The sequence below is a fragment of the Thamnophis elegans genome, chromosome Z (genome assembly GCF_009769535.1).
Source record: "Thamnophis elegans isolate rThaEle1 chromosome Z, rThaEle1.pri, whole genome shotgun sequence".
NCBI classification, from domain to species: Eukaryota; Metazoa; Chordata; class Lepidosauria; order Squamata; family Colubridae; genus Thamnophis; species Thamnophis elegans.
The window spans coordinates 80,132,518-80,157,230 of record NC_045558.1 but is presented as its reverse complement, the minus strand read 5'-3'; the positions used below and the strand labels follow the sequence as shown (position 1 = coordinate 80,157,230).

The window sequence follows — 24,713 nt, the reverse complement described above, 5'->3', positions numbered from 1 at the left end:
TTCTCCTCACCTTCCAAGTTTTCTTGATTTGGCTTTTGCCATATCGTTTTTAGCCAGGGTGGATAAAAACTGATAATATTTTTAAAAATAATTTTAAAAAACATTTGTTTTTAAATTTAAATTGGATTTTTAAAAAAATTAAATCAGATTTTTTTGACTTTATCAAATTTATTTTAATAAAATGCTTTTGGAGTAAAAATCTATCTAAAGATAGTTTTCTATTTAAGATACATTAATAATTTAGTTTATTCAGCATGAAATGGAACTTATTTAGGTAGCAGGAGGCTATGTGTTGTTCAATATTAGGACTGTCTTTGTGTCAACAAGCAGGTCAGAAGAGGAGCCGTTGCGGGACAGAGATGACAGTTACTCTTTAAAAAATATGATTTAAATTGAGTTGATTTAAATCAAGCCTTTTTACTAGGGATTTAAATCGTGATTTAAATCAAATCCTCTCTGTTTTTAGCTGATCAGCAAACTGAAATAACCTAGCAAAATCACATATTGTTTACTATATTTACAATGTAGTAATATTTTTTAGTTTATTATATTTCCTATAATCTTATAAATATATTAACCCATAACATAAATAATAAATATAATATACAAGTTTGATTACATTTATGTCAGATATACTTGTTAGAATCTCCCTGAAACCCCCATCCAGGGTTTAATAATTGGAACATTGTATTGGATGCTTTCAGATATATTAAGATTAACATCTCAGTTCCTGATTATACTAGGCTGTGCCAATTAAAAACTTTGATTTAAATATTGATAGAGGACAGATACTTGCATGTCTGTCTATAGAGGCAGGTGTGAATTGTTAAAAATTGTGGGTACTTGGTGCTCTCTCAGCTTGGTTGTTTTCTTGCAAATATTCCATTACCAAATTAGGTAACATCATCATACTGGCAGGGAGTGGGGTTGCTCTCATTTTATATATTAATGGTTTGCTATATCAGTGTTGGTAGGAGTGGGCTCGGTGGTTCCTTGATTCTGCTGTTGTTGGCTGTTAACTTGTTTGCCTTCAGCTGGTAGTTTTTTGATTGGTGTATTGTTTACCTCTTTGATTGTTTTATTCAGAAAGAAAATCTTTTGTATAAAGAGCCTTTGTGAGTTATATGTTTATGTTTCTGTATAAATAGTATCATAAATGTGTGGAACTGAGAGTGAACTTCCAGTATGCCTCTTCATAGTACATTCATTGCTAGTATTTGTTACTATTGCAGGCTTACGGATCTTAACAAAAATATTATTTTCTTCATTTTTGCAGAACCCCGAGGTTACATAGAAGATCTTAATCACTCCACTGTGATATCTGACAGTTCAAGAACTCCAAATCCATCCTTGTTGCAGGCTGGCATAGAATCAGTTCCTTCTCATCACCAGCCTTTTGCGGCTACATGTTCAGTTTCAAATGATACCACTGTTCCAAGAAAAGAGAGGTAGTTAAAATCTAGTTCTTCCTTAAATTTCCAACATAATATTTTTAAGGTGGATAAGAAAACCAAATGATTTTCCAAGGGAAAATCCCTTAAAATTTGAGGATTATGGGATTGTCAAGACAGGTATTCTAAAGTGAGACAAATGTTTTAGATGGTAGATGCTGAGAATTGAAGACAAATGTGAATAGATAAATGCTAGATTTGATTATACCATGTCTTTCCTATGGCAGCAAGATGGCCTTTGTTATAATATCTAATCTGAATTTCAGAACTAAAATAATATCTTAAGTGTTTTCAGTTACCATATTTTTCGGAGTATAAAACGCACCAGAGTATAAGACGCACCAAGGTTTTGAAGAGGCAAATTAAAAAAAAATTAGGTAGGTAGATAGAGGAATAGAGAGGGAGAGAAAGAGAGAAAAATACAGTACGTAGGTAGGGAGAGAGGGTAGGTAGGTAGGTAGATAAAGGGATAGAGAGACGGAGAGAGAAATAGAGATAGATAGAGAAATACAGTAGGTAGGGAGAGAGAGAGAGAGTGTAGGTAGGTAGAGGGATAGAGAGAAATAGAGAGAGAGAGAAATACAGTAGATAGAGAGAGAGAGAGAGTAGGTAGGTTGGTAGGTAGAGGGATAGAGAGAGAAATAGAGAGAGAGAAACACAGTAGGGAGAGAGAGATTAGGTAGGTACGTAGGTAGATAGCGGGGGAGGGAGAGAGAAATACAGTAGATAGGGAGAGCGAGAGAGTAGGTAGGTAAGTAGGTAGATAGAGGGGAGAGAGAGAGAGAGAAGGTAGGTAGGTAGGTAGGTGTTTCCAGGTGTTTTTATCTATGTGCTGCAGAAGGAAATCTCTGACAATCTGCAGCATCTAAGACTTTGTTTCTGCACTTGTTCAATGTAATTCTCATCAATCAAAGAGCTTTCCAAAAGAGAAAAAAAAACTTTTTGCACTCTGCAAACCTCCCCAAAACGGGCTTGTTTTTTTCAAACAAAAGGCATGAATAGCCTTTGGGGGGAGGGCTTGCAGAGTGCTCCTGGGGCTGGGGCAAAAACAAGCAAAAATGGCCTGTTTTTCACGAAAACGGGTCCGCTTTTTGTCAAAAAAATTGCATGCATATCCTTATGGAGGCTTATAGAGTGCTGCTGGGGAATGGGGGGGGGGGAGGGCAAAAAACGGTCTGTTTTTTGCTCATTTCTGCCCTTCCCAGCTCCCAAGAGCTCTCTGAAAGCCTCCATAATGCTATGCATGGCCATTTTGGTGAAGGGGGCTGAGACTTCAGGAAGCAAAAAATGCTGTATTCGATGTATGACACACCCAGATTTTCAGCCTCTTTTTTGAGGAAAAAAGGTGTGCCTTATACTCCAAAAAATGTGGTAAATAGGAAGCAGCTGCATTTTGTCCTATACTTCACAAACAAAATAATTGTTCATTAGAATTAATACCTGGAAAATAATATATTACTATTCAGTTTTTCTTCAGTGATGTCAAAATAGCATATATTTCCAAAGTATTGGATATATCAAATGAAAATAGGATTGGCCTTATTCTGAATGATAGTTATATGAATAAGTAATTTTAGAGTAGAGAAGAAAACCAGAAGCTGTTTTGAGAACTCTTCCAGGGGGGTGGGGGAAATAACTACCATCTTCTTTGATTAACAAATGCATATGAGGGTTTCCAGGGCAAATCTTTGCTAATTTTGCATACCATTTTATTCTACTTGATTATGATTAAACAGAGAACTTTATAATGGAAAGTTTGGATTTACACTGCATTTTTCAACATACAGTGGGGCAAAATAGGAATTTAGTCAGCCAACAATCGTGCAAGTTCTCCCACTTAAAAAGATGAGAGTGGCCTGTAATTGACATCATAGGTAGACCTCAACTATGAGAGATAAAATGAGAAAACAAATCCAGACAATCACATTGTCTGATTTGGAAAGAATGTTTTTGCAAATTATGGTGGAAAATAAGTATTTGGTCACCAACAAACAAGCAAGATTTCTGGTTCTCACAGAAACTTCTTCTTTAACTTCTTTAAGAGGCTCCTCTGTCCTCCACTCATTACCTGTATTAATGGCACCTGTTTGAACTTGTTAGCAGTATAAAAGACACCTGTCCACAACCTCAAACAGTCACACTCCAAACTCCACTATGGTGAAGATCAAAGAACTGTCGAAGGACACCAGAAACAAAATTGTAGACCTGTGCCAGGCTGGGAAGACTGAATCTTCAATAGGCAAATCAACTGTGGGAGCAATAATTAGAAAATGGAAGACATTCAAGACCACTGATAATATCCCTTGATCTGGGGCTCCATGCAAGATCTCATCCTGTGGGGTCAAAATGATCATAAGAACGATGAGCGAGAACGGTGAGCAAAAATCCCAGAACCACATGGGACCTAGTGAATGACCTGCAGAGAGCTGAGACCAATGTAACAAAGGCTACCGTCAGTAACACACTACGCCGCCAAGGACTCAAATCCTGCAGTGCCAGATGTGTCCCCCTGCTTAAGCCAGTACATGTCCGGGCCATCTGAAGTTTGCTAGAGAGCATTTGGATGATCCAGAAGAGGATTGGGAGAATGTCATATGGTCAGATGAAACCAAAATAGAACTGTTTGGTAGAAACACAACTTGTTGTGTTTGGAGGAAAGAGAATGCTGAGTTGCATCCAAAGAACACCATACCTACTGTGAAGCACGGGGGTGGCAACATCATGCTTTGGGGCTGTTTTGCTGCAAAGGGACCAGGATGACTGATCTGTGTACAGGAAAGAATGAATGGGGCCACGTATCGTGAGATTTTGAATGCAAACCTCATTCCATCAGCAAGGGCATTGAAGATGAAACTTGACTGGATCTTTCAGCATGACAATGATCCCAAACACACCGCCCGGGCAACTAAGGAATGGCTTTGTAAGAAGCATTTCAAGGTCCTGGAGTGGCCTAGCCAGTCTCCAGATCTCAACCCCATAGAAAACATTTGGAGGGAGTTGAAAGTCCGTGTTGCCCAGCGACAGCCCCAAAACATCACTGCTGTAGAGGAGATCTGCATGGAGGAATGGGCCAACATACCAGCAACAGTGTGTGCCAACCTTGTGAAGACTTACAGAAAATGTGTGACTGTCATTGCCAACAAAGGATATATAACAAAGTATTGAGATGAACTTTTGATATTGACCAAATACTTATTTTTCACCATAATTTGCAAAATATTCTTTCCAAATCAGACAATGTAATTGTCTGGATTTGTTTTCTCATTTTGTCTCTCATAGTTGAGGTCTACCTATGATGTCAATTACAGGCCTCTCTCATCTTTTTAAGTGGAAGAATTTGCACAATTGGTGGCTGACTAAATACTTTTTTGCCCCACTGTATACCCTGTTTTCCCGAAAGTAAGCCCTCCCCAGATAATAAGTCCAATGGGGCTTTTGAGCGTATGCATGAAAATAAGCCAAAATATTGCAACACACAACACAGCAGCAGCCATGAGGTGGCCACGCTCGCTGCCTCCTGCACCTCAGAAATAATAAGACCTCCCCAAAAATAAGGCCAAGTGCTTATTTCTGGGGTCAAAAGAAAATAATAATCTTATTTTGGGGAAAACATGGTAGCTAAACTTATTAAATATGCTGCAAATTGCATTTTACAGAGGGATGCATTATGTGCATATACTAAGCGAATGGATTTAGATTGAAATTCTCTGTCATCTGAATTAATGCAGGACTACATATTGATTTTTAAAAACTTATTTATTGTGAATTATATCTGAAGTAAAAGACAAATCTACAGAAAAAAGAAGTAAAATGAAAGATTAAAAGAAAGAAAACTAAAGTTATAAAATATGACTTCTCACCTCTTCTGCAGATAATTATAATAGTATAATCCAATGATAGCAACCCTTTTTGTAAAGATGTGCCAAAATTGCATGTGCGATAGTGCGTGCTGCGTGCCCCACACCCACAATGCAATGTGTCCTGTCTACCTGTGCATGTGCACATGACCCCCCCCCCCCGCCGCATGTGTGCATATGGAAAACCTCCGGAGCCTGGGGAAGGTGAAAAACGGGCCCAATGGGCCAACTGTAAGTTCAGAAATGATCAGTTTCTGGCTTCTGGGGGGCTGAGGGAGGCCGTTTTCATCCTCCCCAGGCTTCAAGAAGGCCTCCAGAACCTGGGGAGGATAAAAAACAAGCCAAGTGGGCCAACTGGAAGTTCATTTCTGAACTTCTGGTTGCCCGTTTTTCACCGTCCCCAGGCTTTGGAGGTTTTCCTGAAACCTGGGGAGGGCAAAAATGGCCTCCCCCGGCTTTCTGGAAGCCAGAAACAGATTATCCCCAAACTTCCAGTTGGCCCATTGGGCCCGTTTTCCACCCTCCCCAGGCTCCGGAGGCTTTCCTGAAGCTTGGGAAGGGCGAAAACAGTCTCCCCCGATCCTCCCAGAAGGCCGAAAATCAGCTGGCTGGTGCTCGCATGAGCACTGGTGCTGACGGATCGTGTGCTGGCAGATATGGCTCCAGGTGCCACCTGCGGCATGCGTGCCATAGGTTCGCCATCATAGGTATAATCATTTCTCCCCCTTTTTTCTTTTTACAACTCTTTAATTCCTTTGTTTTGGGGTGGAGTCAGGGCGACTGAGTGAAACTGAGTGTTTACTAGCTGGATGCCCTTCCTAATACTTATGTGAAGTTTGCAGCAGATATTTTCTCTTTGCATTCTGATAGAGAAATATCTGCCACTGCCTTCTGAGTGGGAGACAAGTGTCTTCACCTCTAGACCACTCAAACTCTCACAACTAATGTTACACAAATCCCTTCAACCCTTTATTTGATCTATAGTTATTTTAATCCTATGAATCATCCTATCGTTTTTTTTTCCTTTTAGCAAAGAGTCGTCATAAGTTTCCCAGTCTTTCAAAAACATTTTTGTAATTTTTCTCTCTGATGAAATAAGTCAGTTTTCCTATCTCAGGAAATTCTAACCATTTCACAGTCTGTTCCTCCATTAGGGATTTCATTATTTTTTAATTGGTGAGCAAAAGCCCTAATAAAAAGTATTCTGGTTTCTTCATAATATTTATCTTCAAATCCTTTTGTATCTCGTATCAATTTTTATCCATACTTTCTTAGTTTTCTCACAAATATACAATGCATGATAAAATATAGCTTCATGGTTTTCATATTTTGAATACTGGTTTGAAATAATTCTGCACATATGTGATAATTTGTCCAGTGTCATATATCACCATTACATTATTTTATAAAAGCTTTTCTTAGGTTATGACACAGTGCCAGTTTAAAACTAGTTACCTATATTATCTTACTAGTGTCCAGCTATACATTATATCCAAAACTAGTAGCCTGTTTGCCATTCAATATTTAATTTGTTCTCCTTTTTCAAACTTAAATGTTATACATTTTGTTGTTATATTTTCCTCATTTGTACATAATTTAGTTCCAATTATCTTTTTATCCGTATTAAACTTTCCTGTTAATTGAGTACATGAAAACCATTGAAATCTGTGTATTTCTGTAGTTGATTGTTATCTTGACTTCATCTTAAATTCTGCTGAAATATTTATAATAGACAGGATGTAACCTTTTTTTCCCTTTTCTATACAGTTCAACAGATGAACATATTTGGCATCCAAACAATTTTCAGCCTTCCTTGATGCCTCAATTTCCAGAAATGAGTAACATCAATGTAGGAAGTTACCTCATGTCTCCAGATCTTTCTGTTCCTGAGCAAAATGATTTATACTTCCAGACAAAAGGACTTCAGCCTCGGACATTTAACAATCTAGCAAATATAACAGCTGTGCCACAACAGGACCTTACAGCTTGTGATCGCATCCAAACTTTTCAGAATTATGATGAGACCGTTTCTAACAGTAACCAGTTAGTGGAAGAAAAAAACCTTTCTTTTATGGCAAATGCTGATAGGTCTCCCAAAATAATGAAATCTATGGTGGACAGTAGTTTTTTGCCACAAACCTCCCTTGTATCATCTTCTGGATATACTAATCAGCAAATCCAGGGATTGCAAATGTATCCACAAACTCCTATTCCTGAGAAGAAAATGATTTCTGAGGCAGAACATTCTTTTGGCTATGCCACGCCTTCTTCAAGTGGTTTCTCCAGTCCACATAGTGGAAGCACTATCAGCATTCCATTTCCAAATGTTCTTCCAGATTTCTCTAAAGTTGGAAACACACCACCAGTGATCGGTATGCATTCCAGAAGGGAAACAGCTCTTCTCACTATTTAGTATAATCGTTTCTTGATGTACAAATCAACTAATGCAAAATGCATAGTTTTCATAATCCTTCATACTTAAATTGAATGTGTAACTATTCATGTAGGGTGTCTTTCTAGTGTACTTCAAATGTTTCCTGACACACTTGCATTATGAAATAGGAATGAGGTGCTACAAAGAATGGTAATAGTGATTATTAACATACTTCTGAATGGTGTTATCTTATAAAAATTGTCAACTTTATGCTGTGATAGTATGGTATGCTTTTAAAAATCATATTTATTTTTCTTTTTATCTCACAGAAAATAAGGGTGATCAACATGTAACTGTAAACTTTGTCCAAGATACTTCCAAATTTTGGTATAAACCAGAGATTTCCAGAGAACAAGGTATGTTCTTTAAATATCTTGCACAGCATAAAGGTAGCTTCTTTGGATTTGGTGATGAATATTTATCACTTGCTGTTCCCTTTAAGCTTTACTCTAATTTGTGTTTATGTTTTGCTAGATATTACTCTCCTTTCCAAAACCCCAACATCTTAAATTTAAGCTGTTTATTAAAAGGGGATCTATGTCAGTTACTTGTATTTGCAGTCATTCCCAATTAACTTTAAAAAAAGGACGTGTTGATATTTAGGCATTATGTAACTATTCTGCTAAAGCAGTCTCTCTCACTGATCACAATCTTGTATTTTAGAATCCATTGAATTAGAGTCTATTTATTTACAGTGTCTCTCACAGCTTTAATTATAGCCAAACATAAGCAGTTTCTAGTAATAATGTTAAATATATTTTTAATAAACTTAGTTGGAACTATACATTAGATAGATGATAGACAGAAAGGAGCTTAAAGTAATCCCCATTGCACTTTTAGTCCCATTTTCCCCTCACAACAACTCTGAAATGAACTGTGCTGAGAGAAAATAACCAACTCAGTTACCCATGTTTAATTGAAATCTGCTTCCTTTCAGTTTTCACTGGCAATAATCTTGTTCTTTTCTGCATACCAAACGTATCCACTTACTTTAAACAATACTTATAGGACATAATTTCCAGAACTTCCAATTCCAAGTGTGCTCAGATGTTTTGAAATTGAACCCAGGGCTTCTATTACTATTGGTGTAATCTATTTTTTAATCCAAGTTTTTTTAAAAAAATTAAAGTCCTCTTCTAATCTCTTCCTTTTTGTCATGCAGCTATTGCTGTCCTCAAGGACAAGGAAGCTGGGTCATTCATTGTTCGTGACAGTCATTCCTTCAAAGGTGCCTATGGTTTGGCCATGAAGGTTGCTATACCTCCTCCTTCAACATTACAGTTAAACAAAAAAGGTAACTCCTGTCATCAAAGAGATTGGACAAATTTATCCTTAAATTTTTAAAACTGTATGGATAATAAATCAGATCCTAGTTCGTATTAATGCAGAACCATTGAAAATTCTAAATGGATTACAAACTTTTAAGAATCATTATATATAAGAGTGTGTGTTTGTGTGTGTGCATGGGTGCATGAATAAGGCCCTAGCTTCTTTGGTTCCACATAAAAACACAACGTTTTTATAGATATGCATGCATATATATATGTATGTATGTATGTATGTATGTATGTATGTATGTATGTATGTATGGATGTTAGATTTTTACAACCCCTGGTAAGCCCCAATTATGGGAGGAAGCTAACTGCTTCCATCATCTGTCAATCGGCTTGTCACAAGAGTCCATCATGACAGACCCCCAATATTTTTTTACTGTTGCCTTTGTTATATTTGTGGTTTTTTTATTTTTTTATTTTATTTGTGCTGATAAATAAATAAAGGGAGACTAGTATAGATCTATTTCAAGCTATTTAGCTCTCATCAGCTAGCCATACCCTTACTGCCAAGAAAACTGGGACTTTTCCAGTCTGGACTTGTCCAGATTTGGAGTCAAAAACTGACATGAAGATATATATATCTGGAAATCCAGACTGGAAAACTCCCAGTTTTCTTGGCAAGTTTTTTTCCAGAAGTTATATGCCATTTTCTCTTTTCTAGGACTGAGAGAATGCGTGCCCAAGGTTACTCTGCTGGGTTCATGTCTAAGGCAAAACTAGAATTCACCATCTACCAATTTCTAGCCTTATGCATTAATCACTACGCTAAAGGAGCTCTCTTAATACATGGGTTTGGCATTAAATAATGAATTGACAAAACAGAAGGGTTATTATGCAATATGGATGTCAAAACAATTTAGTTAAAAAATAGCAAAAACTCTTAGTTGATCATACTGTATGAAGGTCAGTTTCTTACTTTTCTTGGAAAATGTGTATGTAAATTTGGAAAATGTGCAAAGAAAGTTATGTAGCTGAAGTATCCAGGGTACTTAAAACCTGCAACCAGACCAAACATACTGCATTTGGATCCAGTTACAGAGTTCATTGGATGAGGTATCAGAGATAAAGAACTTCTAATGAGAATATTAAGAAGAAAAAAGATTTTTGGATTGATTATGTTACAAACAGATCAAGGAAGATTTCTCCCTTGGAAAGTAGGATTTGGTGCTAGAATAAAATAGTTGTATTAAAGAATCTTAGGTAAAGTTGTGAGATATTGAGAGAACTTGGGATAATTTGGATTTTGGAGTGCTCCCCCCCCCAAAGAGCAAAAAACGGCCCATTTTTCTCCAAAAAAATTGCATGCATAGCCTTTAGGAGGGTTATAGATAGAGTACTCCTGGGGGCTGGGAAATTGAGCAAAAAAGGGGGGCCATTTTTCACTCATTTCTGCCTTCCCCAACCCCCTGGAGCTCTCAGAAAGCCTTCTACAGGTTCTACATGGCCATTTTGGTGAAGGGGGAAGGGTTTGGGGAGACAAAAATGCTGTATTCAGTGTACAAGACGCACCCAGATTTTCAGCCTCTTTCTTGAGGGAAAAAGAGTCTTATACTCTGAAAAATACGGTAAGTCTAACTGCTATTGCTATTGCTGGTGGACCTAAGGCTAGAAATAGTGAAGAGATAAAAAAAATCCTGCTTGTTTTTCTTTAAATCTCTAGACTTACTACACAGCAAAACAAAACAAGATTTTTTTTCTCCTCGTAATGTGAACATTATTGGGAGACTGTTAATACATATCAATTAGATTATTTTTCATCCTGAGATTGTGGATTGACTGATCCAAAGTTTTCTCGTTCTTGTTTGGGTGGTAAAACAGTGGTTCTTAACAAAATTACGCATTGCTTATATAATGGGATCAGCAGAATGTCTCTGTAATTTGGTTATTTACAGAGGTATGCCAACAATGTTAATCATAACTTTCCTTCCCAGCATTTCCATCAGCCTTGCCCTTTTGGGTTACCTTATATTCCCCCCCCAAAAAAAAGGGGGGGGGGCTCGGAGACAAGCTTTGATATATTTTTTTCAAACAATTTTTAGATATCAAAATAAATAAGCAGTCAATATTTCCAAATGTTACATTTTATTTCTGTTGGGTGTACTTAAATTGAACTGCAAATATCTGAGCAATCACTAGATAGTAAGAAAGTCAGAAAATTATAGCTCTTAGCTGCCTTTTATATATTTTTTACATACAGGCCTAACTTTAACATTATGAATTCAGCCATTTTAAGCTATCATGAGTCATGATACAAATCTTTAGAAATTGTGGTTATAATGCATTTTATTCTATCCCTTGTGTAACATGAGTATGAAATCAACAATACATTTGAATTGTAATGCTTGTATGTCATAAGTATACATTTGCTCTCCTCCTTTCATTTACCATCATTATATGCTACAGTTGGAGATATTTCCAGTGAACTTGTGAGGCATTTTCTGATTGAGTGTACCCACAAAGGAGTAAGATTGAAAGGATGTCCTAATGAGCCCTATTTTGGTAAGTAATCCTTATAAAACATGGCAAGTACTTTTCCATAAAATGAACAACACAACTATTCCCTATAACAAGAACTATTGGCAATCTTTGTCGGCGGAGCTTACATATAATGTAGTAAAATTTTGTTACTTTTATATTATATTAAGTTTTAATTTACCTTTTAATTTCTGGGACATACAGATAATTTTATTTGCACCATGTATTAAACAAATTTATATCATTTCATAATAAATGAATTATGACTTTCGAATACTTTGAAGGTTAAGATTTTGTTTTATTCTTTATAGCTTTTTATACATTATCTCTTTAATCTCTTTTATACTCTGTTCTTTTTCTGATATTTTGTCTTTTGTTCATATTATGTGTTCACTTCCCATAATTGTTCCAGGGAAGTTCCTATAGCCTAAAAGTAAAGTCCTACTGGAAGAAAAGAAAACACTTCCTAAAAAGGGAGTGAAATGTTATGATTTTTATATGGTTTCTGCTTTGTTTTGTTTAGTTTGCTTCCTTTTTTTAAAAAATAAACAAAGTATACAATATTAAATTTGTTCTATTCTTAATGTTTCAAAATATAGTTATATAATTAAAAGTGTTCTGCTTTTAACAAACTAGATTTTTTTCTTTTGGCGTGGAGAAAGTAGCACATACTTTGTCTGATGAAGGGATGATTTCAAATTTATTAGATATGCTGTATTACCTCCAATACTACAACTGCAGAATTATTTGGAATACTACATTATGTTTTTTCTGTTTGTTCTGCTAACATGTCCTATGTTATAGAGATAGAGGCACCATTTAATAACTTCTATTTATTCAATTGAATAAATTGAATGTGGCTAGAAGAGTCTTCGTGGCCATATATATGATTCCTTATAAAACAAAAAGTCCATACATATCACATGAGGCTAAATTACTGAAAATATTAAAGTACTGATGGATACCATAAATTTTGGTGAGGATATTCTATAACTAGAGTGTTTATTTATTATTAATTTTTTCTACCCATCTCGCTATGACTTACTGTGTGTGTGAGAGAGAATAAAAATGCAGGTCAAAACAAAAAAGATGGGAAGGGAGGGAGCAGAATGTACAGGGAAGGTAGGTTGAATCTGCTATTAGTCCGTTAAACATCCCCAGTATGATACTCCCCAATTGGGCTCCAAGCCAACTAGCAGAGCCAGGTCTTCAGGATAGTCAGAAGTGTGGTAACCAATCTTGTCTCACATGGTAAGATGTTTCAGAGGGACGAAGCCACAGCAGAGGAGCCCCACCAGTCAAAATTCCCTTACTGACAGAGTCCACATTATACTTGCTCTGCTAGGACAGGTGAAGCAGGCCCGCCCCATTGGGTGAAACTTTCTCAGGAAACCTGGACCCATGCCATGTAGGGCTTTAAAGATAATAACCTTGAATTGCACTGAAAGGGAAACCGGCAGCCAGTGCAGCTCGTAAAACAGTAGAGTAATGTGGGCTATTTTAGAGTCCCCAGAAACTCCCCCTAGAGCTGGCACACACTGCAGCATTAGTAGCTTTGGAATGCTTTTCAATGTATGCCCCCCTCCCCAATGTAGAGTGCATTGCAGTAATTCAGACATGAGATGACCAGGTTTGAATGATTGAATACAGGGACTGCTGATCTGGAGAATGCCACAACTAATACACAACTTAAAGTTGTGCAAAGATTTGCCTAGCTGCAACTTCCCCCCTGCTCTTTGAGCAGAAATCCTAAGTCCAGGAGAATTCCCCAAATTGTGAAGCATGTCTGTCTGGGATACTGCAGAACAATACAATAGATGGTATGAGTTTTTATCTCTTGACTGAACATTTCTGTAGCCAACATCTAATGATGGGTAACTCTCCAAATATACAAGTCTTATACAAACATAAACCTATATTAAGTTATAATATAATGTAATATAATGTAATATAATATAATATATATTAAGTTATTTCATATAGAAAGAAATATGAGAACAAAGAAATGTGAAGCAGAATCAGCTGGATATGATAATTGACCACTATTATTGGATAAAATATGATCTAGAATAATTTTAACTCCTTCTCAGTGAAAGATACTTTATGCAACAGAAAAATATTGTACCCGTAGTACAATAGAAAAAAAATGAGCTACCTCATTCAGTAACTAGTTCTTGGCATAGGGAGAGTACTAAATAATATAATTTCTCCCAATATTATAAATGGGAAGGTACACCTTGAACTGGTGCTCTTACAACTGTTGCTCTGTGGTTTGGCCTACCTTTTCATAGACTGAGTATCTGAAAACATTGTGATTGTATAACTAGAAATATAAAATATAAAAGTTAAAAATGTATACGTGACTTACAAAAATTGCATGTAATATTTTACCCACTTTATGGGTTTTTCTTTTCTTTTGTAATTACAGGAAGTTTGACAGCTTTAGTGTATCAACATTCCATTACCCCTCTGGCATTGCCTTGCAAGCTACTCATCCCAGACCAAGGTATTGCTGCTACACATTGTTGTTGTTGTTGTTGTTGTTGTTGTTATGATTTTCAATTCTATTCACAGACTTGGACTGGTAAAAACGTAACAGTTGAAGTCCTAACCAAGGACCTAAGAGCTGTTAAGGTATTAAGGTAATGTCTGAGTATATAGGTTTGTGATGGCGAACCTATGACATGCGTGCCAGAGGTGGCATGCAGAGCCCTCTCTGTGGCCATGTGTGCCATTGGCAGCTGCTCTTCTGGTTTCCAGCACTCACATGCGCACTGGCCAATTGGTCTTCATGGCACGAGAGTGCTGGAAAATGGCCTGAAAAACAGCCTGATAATGGCCCCCAAAAAGGCATGCACATGCTGGCAAGTTCGTCTTTGGGTTTCTGGCACATGCACACACATTTTGGTTTGGGCACTCAGTGCTGAAAAGGTTCGCCATCACTGATATAGGTTGTTCCAAGTAGAGTGGGTTTTTTTACAAAGTCAAGATATTCAGGCATTATTATTATTATTGTTATTGATGTTGATGTTAATTTGCTGCCTATCTCACAGTGAAGCTACTCAAGGCAGCTTACAATAACAAAAACGAAGAAAAAAATCAAAGGTATGTAAACGTTACAGAAGTAAAATAATAGAAGAATAAAATAAACAGTGACAAAGAAACACAAGAATAAATACATCAATATGATAGTTATATTTATATAATTTAAACATATAATTTAAAATGTAAATATAAGATAATTGTTAGTTAATGTGACTCAGCAATGGTTGTATTTAATAAAAGTATGAAATTCAACATAAAGATGTTTTGTAACAATGTAATTTCTCATTCCACATCTCATTATCAATTAAATAGTTTGGATAACAAGATCATTTTAGCACATGGTCATTATTATTATTATTTATTTTATTTAGGTGCTTTTTTTCATCATGTTTCTCCAATAATGTAAAGCACAATAAAATTATAGCATCACTATAACTATAAAAAGCATTCAATAGATTAAACAAACTAACAGCCAAAAGCTGTTACACAGAAAGCAGGAAGATAGCAATTGATGTAGACAGCAATAGCTGTTAGACTTACATATTGCTTCATAATGCTTTACAGCTCTCTAAGCAGTTTACAGTCGGCATATTGCCCCCAACAATCTGGGTCCTCATTTTATCAACCATGGAAGACTTGATCCAGTGAGAATTGAACTCTGTCAGCACATGACAGGAAACATACTGTTTAATTAGAAAATAATCTTCATTGATACCAAGTATAACAAGTTATGAGCTAAGCATGTAGAAATAATTGGTGTTTTAAACCTCTCTCATTACACCATGTTCAGAACTCCCTCAGTACTGTTATATACAGCTTAAGGAATATATGATCTTAAAAGCTTATGGCAAATTATTGACAACTGTACTTGGTTTGTACAATTTGTGCATACAAATTGAATAAACATTCCAACATTGTCTTTCAATCCGAGTCATTTTGAAAACATCTGTAATTTCTGTTTGTAGATCCTCTGGAAGAGATTACTGAAACCTACACACAAACGGCTGCAAATTCAGCTGCAGAGCTTTTGAAACAAGGGGCAGGTTCGTAAGTAGGTTCTAATCTTTTAATACTGTCATCAGAAGAATTTTTCATGTGCATAAGACTTCAATTGACAACATGCAATGTTCGTAGGCACCACATAGAAAGTCCTGAAAGAAAGAGACTAAGTCTGGAGAGTATGACCATACTTTTGCCCTTCTGCGGTGGCCAATAAGTCATTAATGGTCACTTGAGAACAGCATAGTGTGCCAGAATTTGCATTCCTTGAACTGTTGTGGATTGCTGGCAGATTAGGTAGGAAAACATTTATTTTAACATTAAAACTGAAAAATATGAATACTTCGTTGTGAACAAATTGGCGACATTAACAGGGTAAAAGCAGAAAAAGACAATATTTAGGTATATTCATCTGATTATGCAAATAGAGATATAGCCTAAATCTATATATCATATCATTATGCTAATTACTTCCTTCTGTCTTTAACTTAATTTTCTTCCAATTTTATAATTTTTTCTTTTTTTTCCCTTTTTTAAAAAAAAAATCTTTTTTGGGTGCCTTGGTATTGTAAGTATTGACGCCTAGTGAATTTTCTTGCCAAGATTTTGGAAGTGATTTACCATTGCCTATTCCTAAGGCTGAAAGTTACAATTTCTGAGATTCATTAAAATTATACAGCTTACAATTCCTTTTGCAGTATATATTTTAAAATGAATTCTATTTATAAATGCAGTTATTGTCTAACTTGATTTTAATTGCCCAAATTTTATTTTAATATTTAATAAATATATAAAGATAGATTGAGTGACTAACCACACACACAATGTGTGTGTGTGTGTGTTCGCTAAACAGCAAAGTGAACTTAACTTATATTAAAGAAAGATGATATAGAAATGAATATTACATGAATTGCACTTTTTTTCAAAATGTTTTTTTAAAAACTGAAAAGAAATCATTCCCTTCACTCCCTCTCTGCATTACCACTTCAGTATTTTCAGAAATTAAATGTATAAATCAGGATCAAATTATTCTATTTGTAGCTTTATTCATTATTTGCTTTTGCTTTGTTTTATAGCCTGCAACGTTTGCTACCTGAATTCTGTTGAGATGGAATCTCTAACAGGTCATCAAGCTGTGCAGAAAGCTTTGACCTTAACTTTAGCTCAAGAGCCTCCTCCCACCTCCACTGTGGTGCATTTCAAAGTGTCTGCACAAGGTATCACATTGACAGACAATCAGAGAAAGTAAGTGCAGGAAGCAATATTCTGTCCAGCACTATTATTAGTGCTATTTGTTTTCTGCATTGTTGTACTGTTTACTTAATAAAATCAGTAAATTTCTGCCTTTTCAGGCTGTTTCGTTGTATAATTACAATAATGTGTACTTAATGATATTTGTACACAAATTCAGAGGGATACTGTGAAGTTTTTCATTTAGAAAAGTTTGAACTGTTTGAAAGTGCTGTTGCATGTGTATATATGCATCACTTCAGAATGATCCCTAATGGTGTTGCTTCTGCTATGTGTTCCTTCACCAATACTCGAATTGCTCAGTTGTGTTCCTTCACCAATACTAGAATAAGTGGACATTGCAGGAATACAGGGTAGTTTTGGTGCCTCTGCCTCCTCTACTCTAACCCAGAAGTGAATCCTCAGAATATTTTTTTTACTTCCACTATTACTGCTCTATTGTTGATGGTAAGAGTACTAATTTTTCAATGGGTATCCTGCTTTCTTGCAATACTGCTTCTCAACAGCATAGTTTTCTGAACACAAAGGTGCCATTCAAGTTCAGGCTGTATAAGAGACAGTCCCGTGCCGGTATCAGAGTGATTTGTTCAACACAGGACAACAGCCCTTAAACAGGCAAAAATGGGGGACAAAACAGAAACAAACTCACTCATGGTCTTAACAGGAACAAAAACATATATTGTACTCTTTTATACCTTTGTACAAAAGAGAAACATTGTGAATTTTACATTGCTTATAAATTTAACCAAACTTCTCAGAAGCTTTTTTACTATTTCTTATTTTGGGACCTGCTGAATGGTCGGAAGGCACGCCGGCACTTTAAAGTGCATGCCGCCTCGCCCTGCCATAGAGCAAAACAAGTCCTGCTTTATGGCTGGGAGGCACGCTGGAACTTTAAAGTGCATGCCACTGCCCCGGCCATACAGCAGGACCTGCTGAATTGCCAGAAGCCAGCATGTTCCACTCTACGCGACAGCACGGCTATAAAAAATAAAAAAGTGCCAGCCCGTGCGCCAGCAGAGGCGGGTAAAACACACACACACACACACACACACACACACACACACAAATTATAATAAAACAAATTACAATTATTTACAAATAATTTTGAATGCCTGCCCCCTCCCTCCGACCCACATACCGTTTCCAGCTGTGTCAGAGGATTTCAACTCTCCTCTTGTCCGCCACGATGAAAATGTAAAAAGAAAAAGGCAAGAGCCACTCTAGGCTAGCCAGGCTGGGATAGTTGCTGCTAGAGTCACCACGTGGATGACTCTGCTTAGCTGTTTAAAAAAAGCCTCTAAACAAAGTGCCCTCTGCAGGAGGAGGCGAGGGAATCACGTGCCTCCTTTGCATAAGAAATGTTTCGTCTTTTTACCCTTGCTTAACTCTGCTCATGTAATCATAAAGCTAAAGTAAAGGAGGCCCGTGATTCTCTTGCCTCCCCCTGCAGTTAAGCACTAACCAGAGTCAACCACTGTGACTCTGGCAGCAACTGCCTGTGCCTTTTTCCTTTTAATTTTGTTTTTCTTTTCATCATGACAGTGGTGAGGCCCTGCCTCCCCTGACTGCACGTCACTGCTTGTGAGATAAGAACAATTAATAAAAGCAGTAACAGAGTTCATTATGAAAGATGGCTGGATAAAAGAACTAATTGTTTCCATGCTGATAAGTATCCATTTTCTTATATTCCCACCAATGCAGTCTAATAAGGTTACAATTCATGAGATTATTTACGTTTATTTATTATATATAAGTAATATATTTATTTATGCCATCTATCTCACTATTATGATTTTGGGTGGCTTCCAGTATCATAAATAACAGTATAGACAATTAAAAATTAAAAAAATATTAAAACAGTAAGCATTAAAATTAAAACATTAACATTAACAATGAACTAGATAAAAGAACCATTGCATAAACTGGGTGACGGTGGAATCTTGATCTAATCTATTAGCCATCTCCCGAATGGGACATCCCATCACGGCCAGAAGCCAGTTGGAAGAGCTAGATTTTCAGACCCTTTCAGAAGATCACAATGGATCTCATCCTGAGGGGCATGATATTCCAGAGGGCAGAAGCCATGGGCAAAAAAGGCTCTTCTACACCCCACCAGCCACAAATCTTTGGCTGATGGGATCTGGAGCATGCCTCTCCTGCCAGAGTGATTACCTGTATTTGGCACTGAACAGCACTGTTTTTGTTATCTCTTCCCATGTTAGGTTAATAGCTACACTGGGAAATGTTCATCTTACTTACTTTCATATTGCTGTGTAGCTGTCGCTCTAGACACAATTTCCACTGTTAGTTGCTTTTTTTTTAGAATAATATTGTGGCAAAAGAGAAATGTTTATATTTCCTTTTCCCAGTGCCACATAAAGAATCTACAATACAGTCTCCGGTCATAAATTTATTTTCTCTTCTTTTCAGGCTTTTTTTCAGAAGGCATTATCCAGTCAATAGTGTTATTTTTTGTGCTTTGGATCCACAAGACAGAAAGTAAGGATGATTAATGTTTCTCAATTCACTGTTTGTATACTGTTATGTAAAGCTACAAAAAAACAAAACCCAACCCCGTATAACAAAAATACTTTTTTAAAATTTCTTCTCCCTTTTTTGTTTTTTATAACAAGATGGATTAAAGATGGCCTGTCAGCAAAGTAAGTAGCTATGAATACTTAGCATCTTACAGATAATATCCATGTTTCCCTTCAACTTCCCTTCAATAAGCAATAAGGCAATGCTTATGTTAAAACCAAACAAAATTGCAGAAAAGAGAATGCAGACGTTCATGCTTATCTTTGACAGCTGTCAACATTTGTTTGTGTTATATGTCCATATTAACGTGTGGAATGCATGGAATCTAGTAATCTTTTGATAACTCTGGCTATGAGAGCTTCAGGAACCTTCTAAAGGAATTATAAATATGTATAAGGTTTGGAGAGCATAACAAGTCCTGTGGAGTGTTCCCAGATAACCTATGTGATACTTGAAGCTACACTCTGCAAAATGTTATTTTATCTAATCTAATAGGTCAATGGAATCAGTATGCCTCAGCATTAGACTCTGTCCTCATTCCATTTAGTTTAGAATTCAGATATTAATCAATTTATTCACAATTAAACAGCAATGGATAATGGTGTAGAAAAGAGTGAAAAGAAAAATATTTATGTACGGAATCAAGTTCAGAAATGCTTTGATGTAAAGCTGTCAGGACAAGGGCACACAACACTTTTTTTTCTTATCTTGGCCTTAAGTAATGGACCTAGATGTGTTCTCATAACTCTGCAATATTTGCATTAATACTCATCTTAATGCATGTATTTTGAATACTTTCTTACATAATATGAGGCCTCAATTTTGTTTTGTTTGAATTGAAAGTCCATTTTAACAGCATATTCATGTAGACAGTGCAGGTTAGGGAACGATTAGTAGTGCTGAGCAAGCTGCTTCTCAGAAAAGCTGGTTCCTCATTTTTCTTGTTGAAACCCTGTTAAATTCTAAGAAACTCTTAAAATATAGTGGGGAAAAATATCCAGCAGAAATTTTTGAACGTGTTTAATAAGTACAGTATTTTTTGCCTCACCTTTCGTGTTTGTTCTTTCATTTTCCAGAGTATTTGGCTTTGTTGCAAGGAAACAAGGTAGTGCAACTGATAACGTTTGCCACCTGTTTGCAGAGCATGATCCAGAACAGCCTGCCAGTGCTATTGTAAACTTTGTATCAAAAGTCATGATTGGTTCCCCGAAAAACTGAAGGCCTCCTGTTTTACTGATCTGTTGGACTTGTAAGCAGAAAGCATATTTTCAGATGAAAGCTGTGTGGCCCTCAGCAGTTCTTCTAGTGGACATTCCATCTGTAAAATAAGATAAAAGGATTCATTTTATATTTCAGTAATATCACCTGACCATTTAAACTTCTGACATCAAACTAGGATTAAGTAAATAAGGGAATAGGAAGTTTGTAAGATCCTGAGTACCCAATTCTGACCAATTTTTTTTTTTAAAATCTAAAGCATTACAAAGTTGAGAAAATTGAAATGAGCTTTTCTGGTTTTTAACTTGGGATGGGGTGGGATGAGGGAGAGTGGGCATTCCCCTCTTTGGGCATGTTGTTTTTATGTGGAATTTTTGCTGGAATTTTGTAAAGTTATGAGAGCAGAAATTTGTATGAGAAAAATCTCAAAGATCTCTCAGTTGTAATGAAGGAATAGGATTAGGGACTGGAAGTGGAAGATATAAAGACTTGCAAGTTTATTATTATCTTTCCTTAATTCTTCCTTGCAAATTCCCAGTTTGGGACACTTTTAAAAAGTTTTTGTTCCCTTGAGTAGGTTCAGAAGTCACATGCTACTGTTCTGAGCACATTTGTAGTGAACAGTGGGTTCTTAAGCGATTATATAAAATTGTTCTTTTCTTTTGTTTTGAGATCCTTTGTTGCAAGTGCCCACTTTCAGTAAACATTTGCTTTTGCATAGATTTTTGCTTTGGTCCTAGCAAATTCCTAGATTTCTTCTCTTCATATTAATATTAGAGTGATGAACATCAAAATTATAATGGAAAAGTGTATGTAGGAAATTGGGGCAAGTTTATTTTGGATGGTGTAAAGAAAAAGAAAAAGGAGGCTTGTCTAGTACATATATTGTAAGAAAAATTGTATATTTGTTGAATGATAAATGGATAATTAGGGGGATGTTTAAAAGAGGATAAAGTGATTCAGAAATTTTATGAGGAATTTTAAGAAAAGCCTTTAATGATAGCGTATAAAAATGAAGGCTTCATTACCTTATGTGGAATCTTCCATCTGGACTTGGGAGGGACTAGTCCATACAATATACAGATTTCCTGTGCACAATGCTAGCTATTTGATTGATTGTGTATGCTGTTTCTGCTGTACCTTACCCCTGCTGTTATATATTGGCCTATTTCTGGGGTGTCTGTAAATTATCAGAACCTGTTTAGTGTGGGCGATCCCTGCTAAGCTACCTCTCTGGTGCTTAGTGAATGCTATGATCCGTGCTTCAGTGCTATCTTAGTCCTTTCCAGCCACTGGTAGAATTTCTCGATGTCTGTCACATCAGTGTCTGTCCTATGCAGAGTTTTGCCTTTCTGTAGCATTTTGTCTGGTTGATCTTCCTCCTATGTTTGCCTCAGGCCTTCTGTCAACAGCTCATTTTTGGATATCATATTACTGATGTACTCCTAGGTATTCTGGACAGTTTTGATATTGACGAGACATGTTTTGCCTTCTGGGTGTTGGACTTTGGATGGAAACCTCCATACCTTGTGAGGAGTTTCTGGGTCATCACATTGGCAGCAGTCTGCTTTGGCCAGCTCACGATATCAGCAATATTACATATATTATTAGCTTGTGACAAATTATTTATAGTGTAAAACAGATTTGGGTCTGTTGAATAAATGTTTTATTTCTATATACTTAAATGGGGTTTGTCATATAAACACACAAACACTATTTTTTAAAATAGGATATTTCTGCCAGACCACTTTACACAAAACCATTATGTAATTTTATCAATACACAGAATATTTTGTTCATGTCTGAGGGGAGGAAGCAGTGTTTCATATTCTGGCTTTAAGAATAACCACACATCTTTTTAGAGAACAAACCGTGCATATTTTTTATGTTTCAAGAAACAATAAAAAACTTCATCATTATATTCTGAAAATGAATTTTTACTAATATTTAAAAAAAATTAAAAAAATCTTGAGTAAATTTTAAAATGGGAAAAGGAAGGAAATCTTATTTTGGGTCCACTTATCATATTTTGATAAATGACATACTCTGATTTGACAATCTAACATACATATCATGTGACCAAATATCACAAAACAGAATATTACTATATTTTTGTATGGATTGTGGTGATTGTTATAGTCTGCTTATAGAGTATATACTTGTATATAGCCCAATGATACCAGAAATTATTTGTAATGATTGTGTTCCCATATGTGAATGTGTATTTGCACAATTGCTGATGGTATGCATGTTTTCCATTTCTTTGCACCGTAGTGGTATAATCTAGCCATACAAGAAGGGGGGTTGGGGTGGGGGGTGAAATAAGAAATTTAAACATCAGTATTTCCAGTGGCTCTAAGGAAACTGGATGCAAATAGTGGACATAAGATGTCAGAATTGCAGTTGTAAGAAGGAAAGAAAAGTATCTTTTGTCTGTTCTCTGTCTGTTCTCTCTCCCCCTCCCCTCCTCACACTGTTGAGAATAGGTGTAGAATTTTTCTTCTGGGCAGATAAATTATCCAGTACTTATTTAACGGGGTAATGAAGTCTTATAGAAAAATTGGGTGCAATTTCATAAGCAGCATATGGTATTCTTGCATTATTTCCCAAGTATCAGAGAGGTTTGAATGATTTGAGTAATGTGTTCACCCATTTTCTCATTAATTTTCAGTCTTTCTAGCTTCTTATGTTTCCATTAAATTCCAAGGATATTTTAGTAGTTGCTATTGCCGCTTCTAATCAGGAATCATTGCTTTACAGAGATAGTTGGAAAATTTCTCCTTCATTTGGAAAAGTAGTTGTCATATATCCACAATTTTAATGGAAAATGTTTATGCCCCATATTATTATATGTCTCATACCGAGAGATACATAAGCGATTACATTCACATATGAATATTTGTTTAAAGTGCTGATTAACTGCAGTGACTAATCAGACTGCAATAAAATGTGTTTTGGATTCTACAGATGTTAAATCTGTTTTCTATAATTTGCTGCATAAATAATAGAATCTGAGAAACTACAGATTCAAGGTCAACTAATTGTAATCTACAGATTGTCCTTGAATAACTGATGGGCATTAACAGAAACAGGCATTTTTGAATGAAACTTAATATTTTAATAAGCATCATACACATCAAAACCATCTTCCAATAAATGAACAAATAATTATATTGGTTATTATACAGGTTCTCTCTGTTTGCCACACCTACACATTTTCTTTAAAACAACTGATGGAAAATTGATACTTTTTAAAAAAATATTTCATATGGATAGATTAAGAGGTAACAAAAATGAACTTGTAACAAAATACAACAATGGTCCAAAATTTTGATAATTGTTCAAATTTCACAAATATTGTATGTTTTTACTTTATGGACTATGTTAAATATTAAAATATTTATGTCACCAAACAACTGATAATATCAGGTGTTTGAAATCATGACAGGAATAAACAGTGGAGAATAAGGAAATAGTTCAGGATTTGAAAGAAATGTCTTTGATCTATATTTTACTCAAGGTCTTTTCTACTTATAAATTGCTCATTGCATATTACTGAAAGCATAACAAAAAATGTTGAAATACATTTTCACACAAGTGGCATTGTCGAAATTAATCTCAAGAGTATTATTATCAAGGTGCCACATTTTTAACCATAATCAAGTCTATAAATGCAAGTCTTGTGTCTGTAAACACAATTCCACCTCCTCAATCTTTTTACAAAACCAAACCAAACAGCTCCAGAGATACAATGCTGTTCCCTCTCTGCCAGAAAACTCTATGTAAAACATGCTCCAATCCGATCCCTTAGGAAGAAAAACCTTCCACTTCATTTGGTTAATGCAAAGGGTTCTTTTACTGAGAATGTTGGTTGCAGTAAAGCCAAGCTAGCTCTGAAAGTAGCTCATTCACTGGATGCAAAAATAAGATGTAGGTTTGCCCCCAGTGTCTCCCTCCCCCCACGACGAGTCTGTTTTCAGCCAACCAGAGCTTGCCAAGCTGTTTTGAGACTTGGAGGTGTTGGAATAATCTGTATATTTCAGCGATGCAGTCAATGGGGTGCTCTTCAGAGATAGCTACAAAGTCTTGTCCTGTGACCACTTTAAAT

General features: G+C 36.0%; 1 protein-coding gene across 2 annotated transcripts in view; it reads left to right on the top strand.

Moving 5' to 3' along the window:
- The window catches only part of TNS3 (tensin 3), a 162,936-nt gene extending 138,769 nt beyond the window's left edge, over nt 1–24,167 (top strand). The window contains exons 5-15 of one of the 2 annotated variants that reach the window (XM_032238254.1): nt 1,277–1,448; nt 7,076–7,680; nt 8,012–8,098; nt 8,905–9,036; nt 11,480–11,575; nt 13,980–14,057; nt 15,562–15,639; nt 16,672–16,840; nt 19,280–19,348; nt 19,483–19,509; nt 20,464–24,167. In XM_032238254.1, the coding sequence (XP_032094145.1) occupies nt 1,277–1,448; nt 7,076–7,680; nt 8,012–8,098; nt 8,905–9,036; nt 11,480–11,575; nt 13,980–14,057; nt 15,562–15,639; nt 16,672–16,840; nt 19,280–19,348; nt 19,483–19,509; nt 20,464–20,605 (1,655 nt within the window). In that variant the 3' untranslated portion in view covers nt 20,606–24,167. The remainder of the gene's footprint in view (nt 1–1,276; nt 1,449–7,075; nt 7,681–8,011; nt 8,099–8,904; nt 9,037–11,479; nt 11,576–13,979; nt 14,058–15,561; nt 15,640–16,671; nt 16,841–19,279; nt 19,349–19,482; nt 19,510–20,463) is intronic. The other variant, XM_032238255.1, reaches the window with a different exon arrangement.
- Nucleotides 24,168–24,713: the final 546 nt, after the last annotated feature.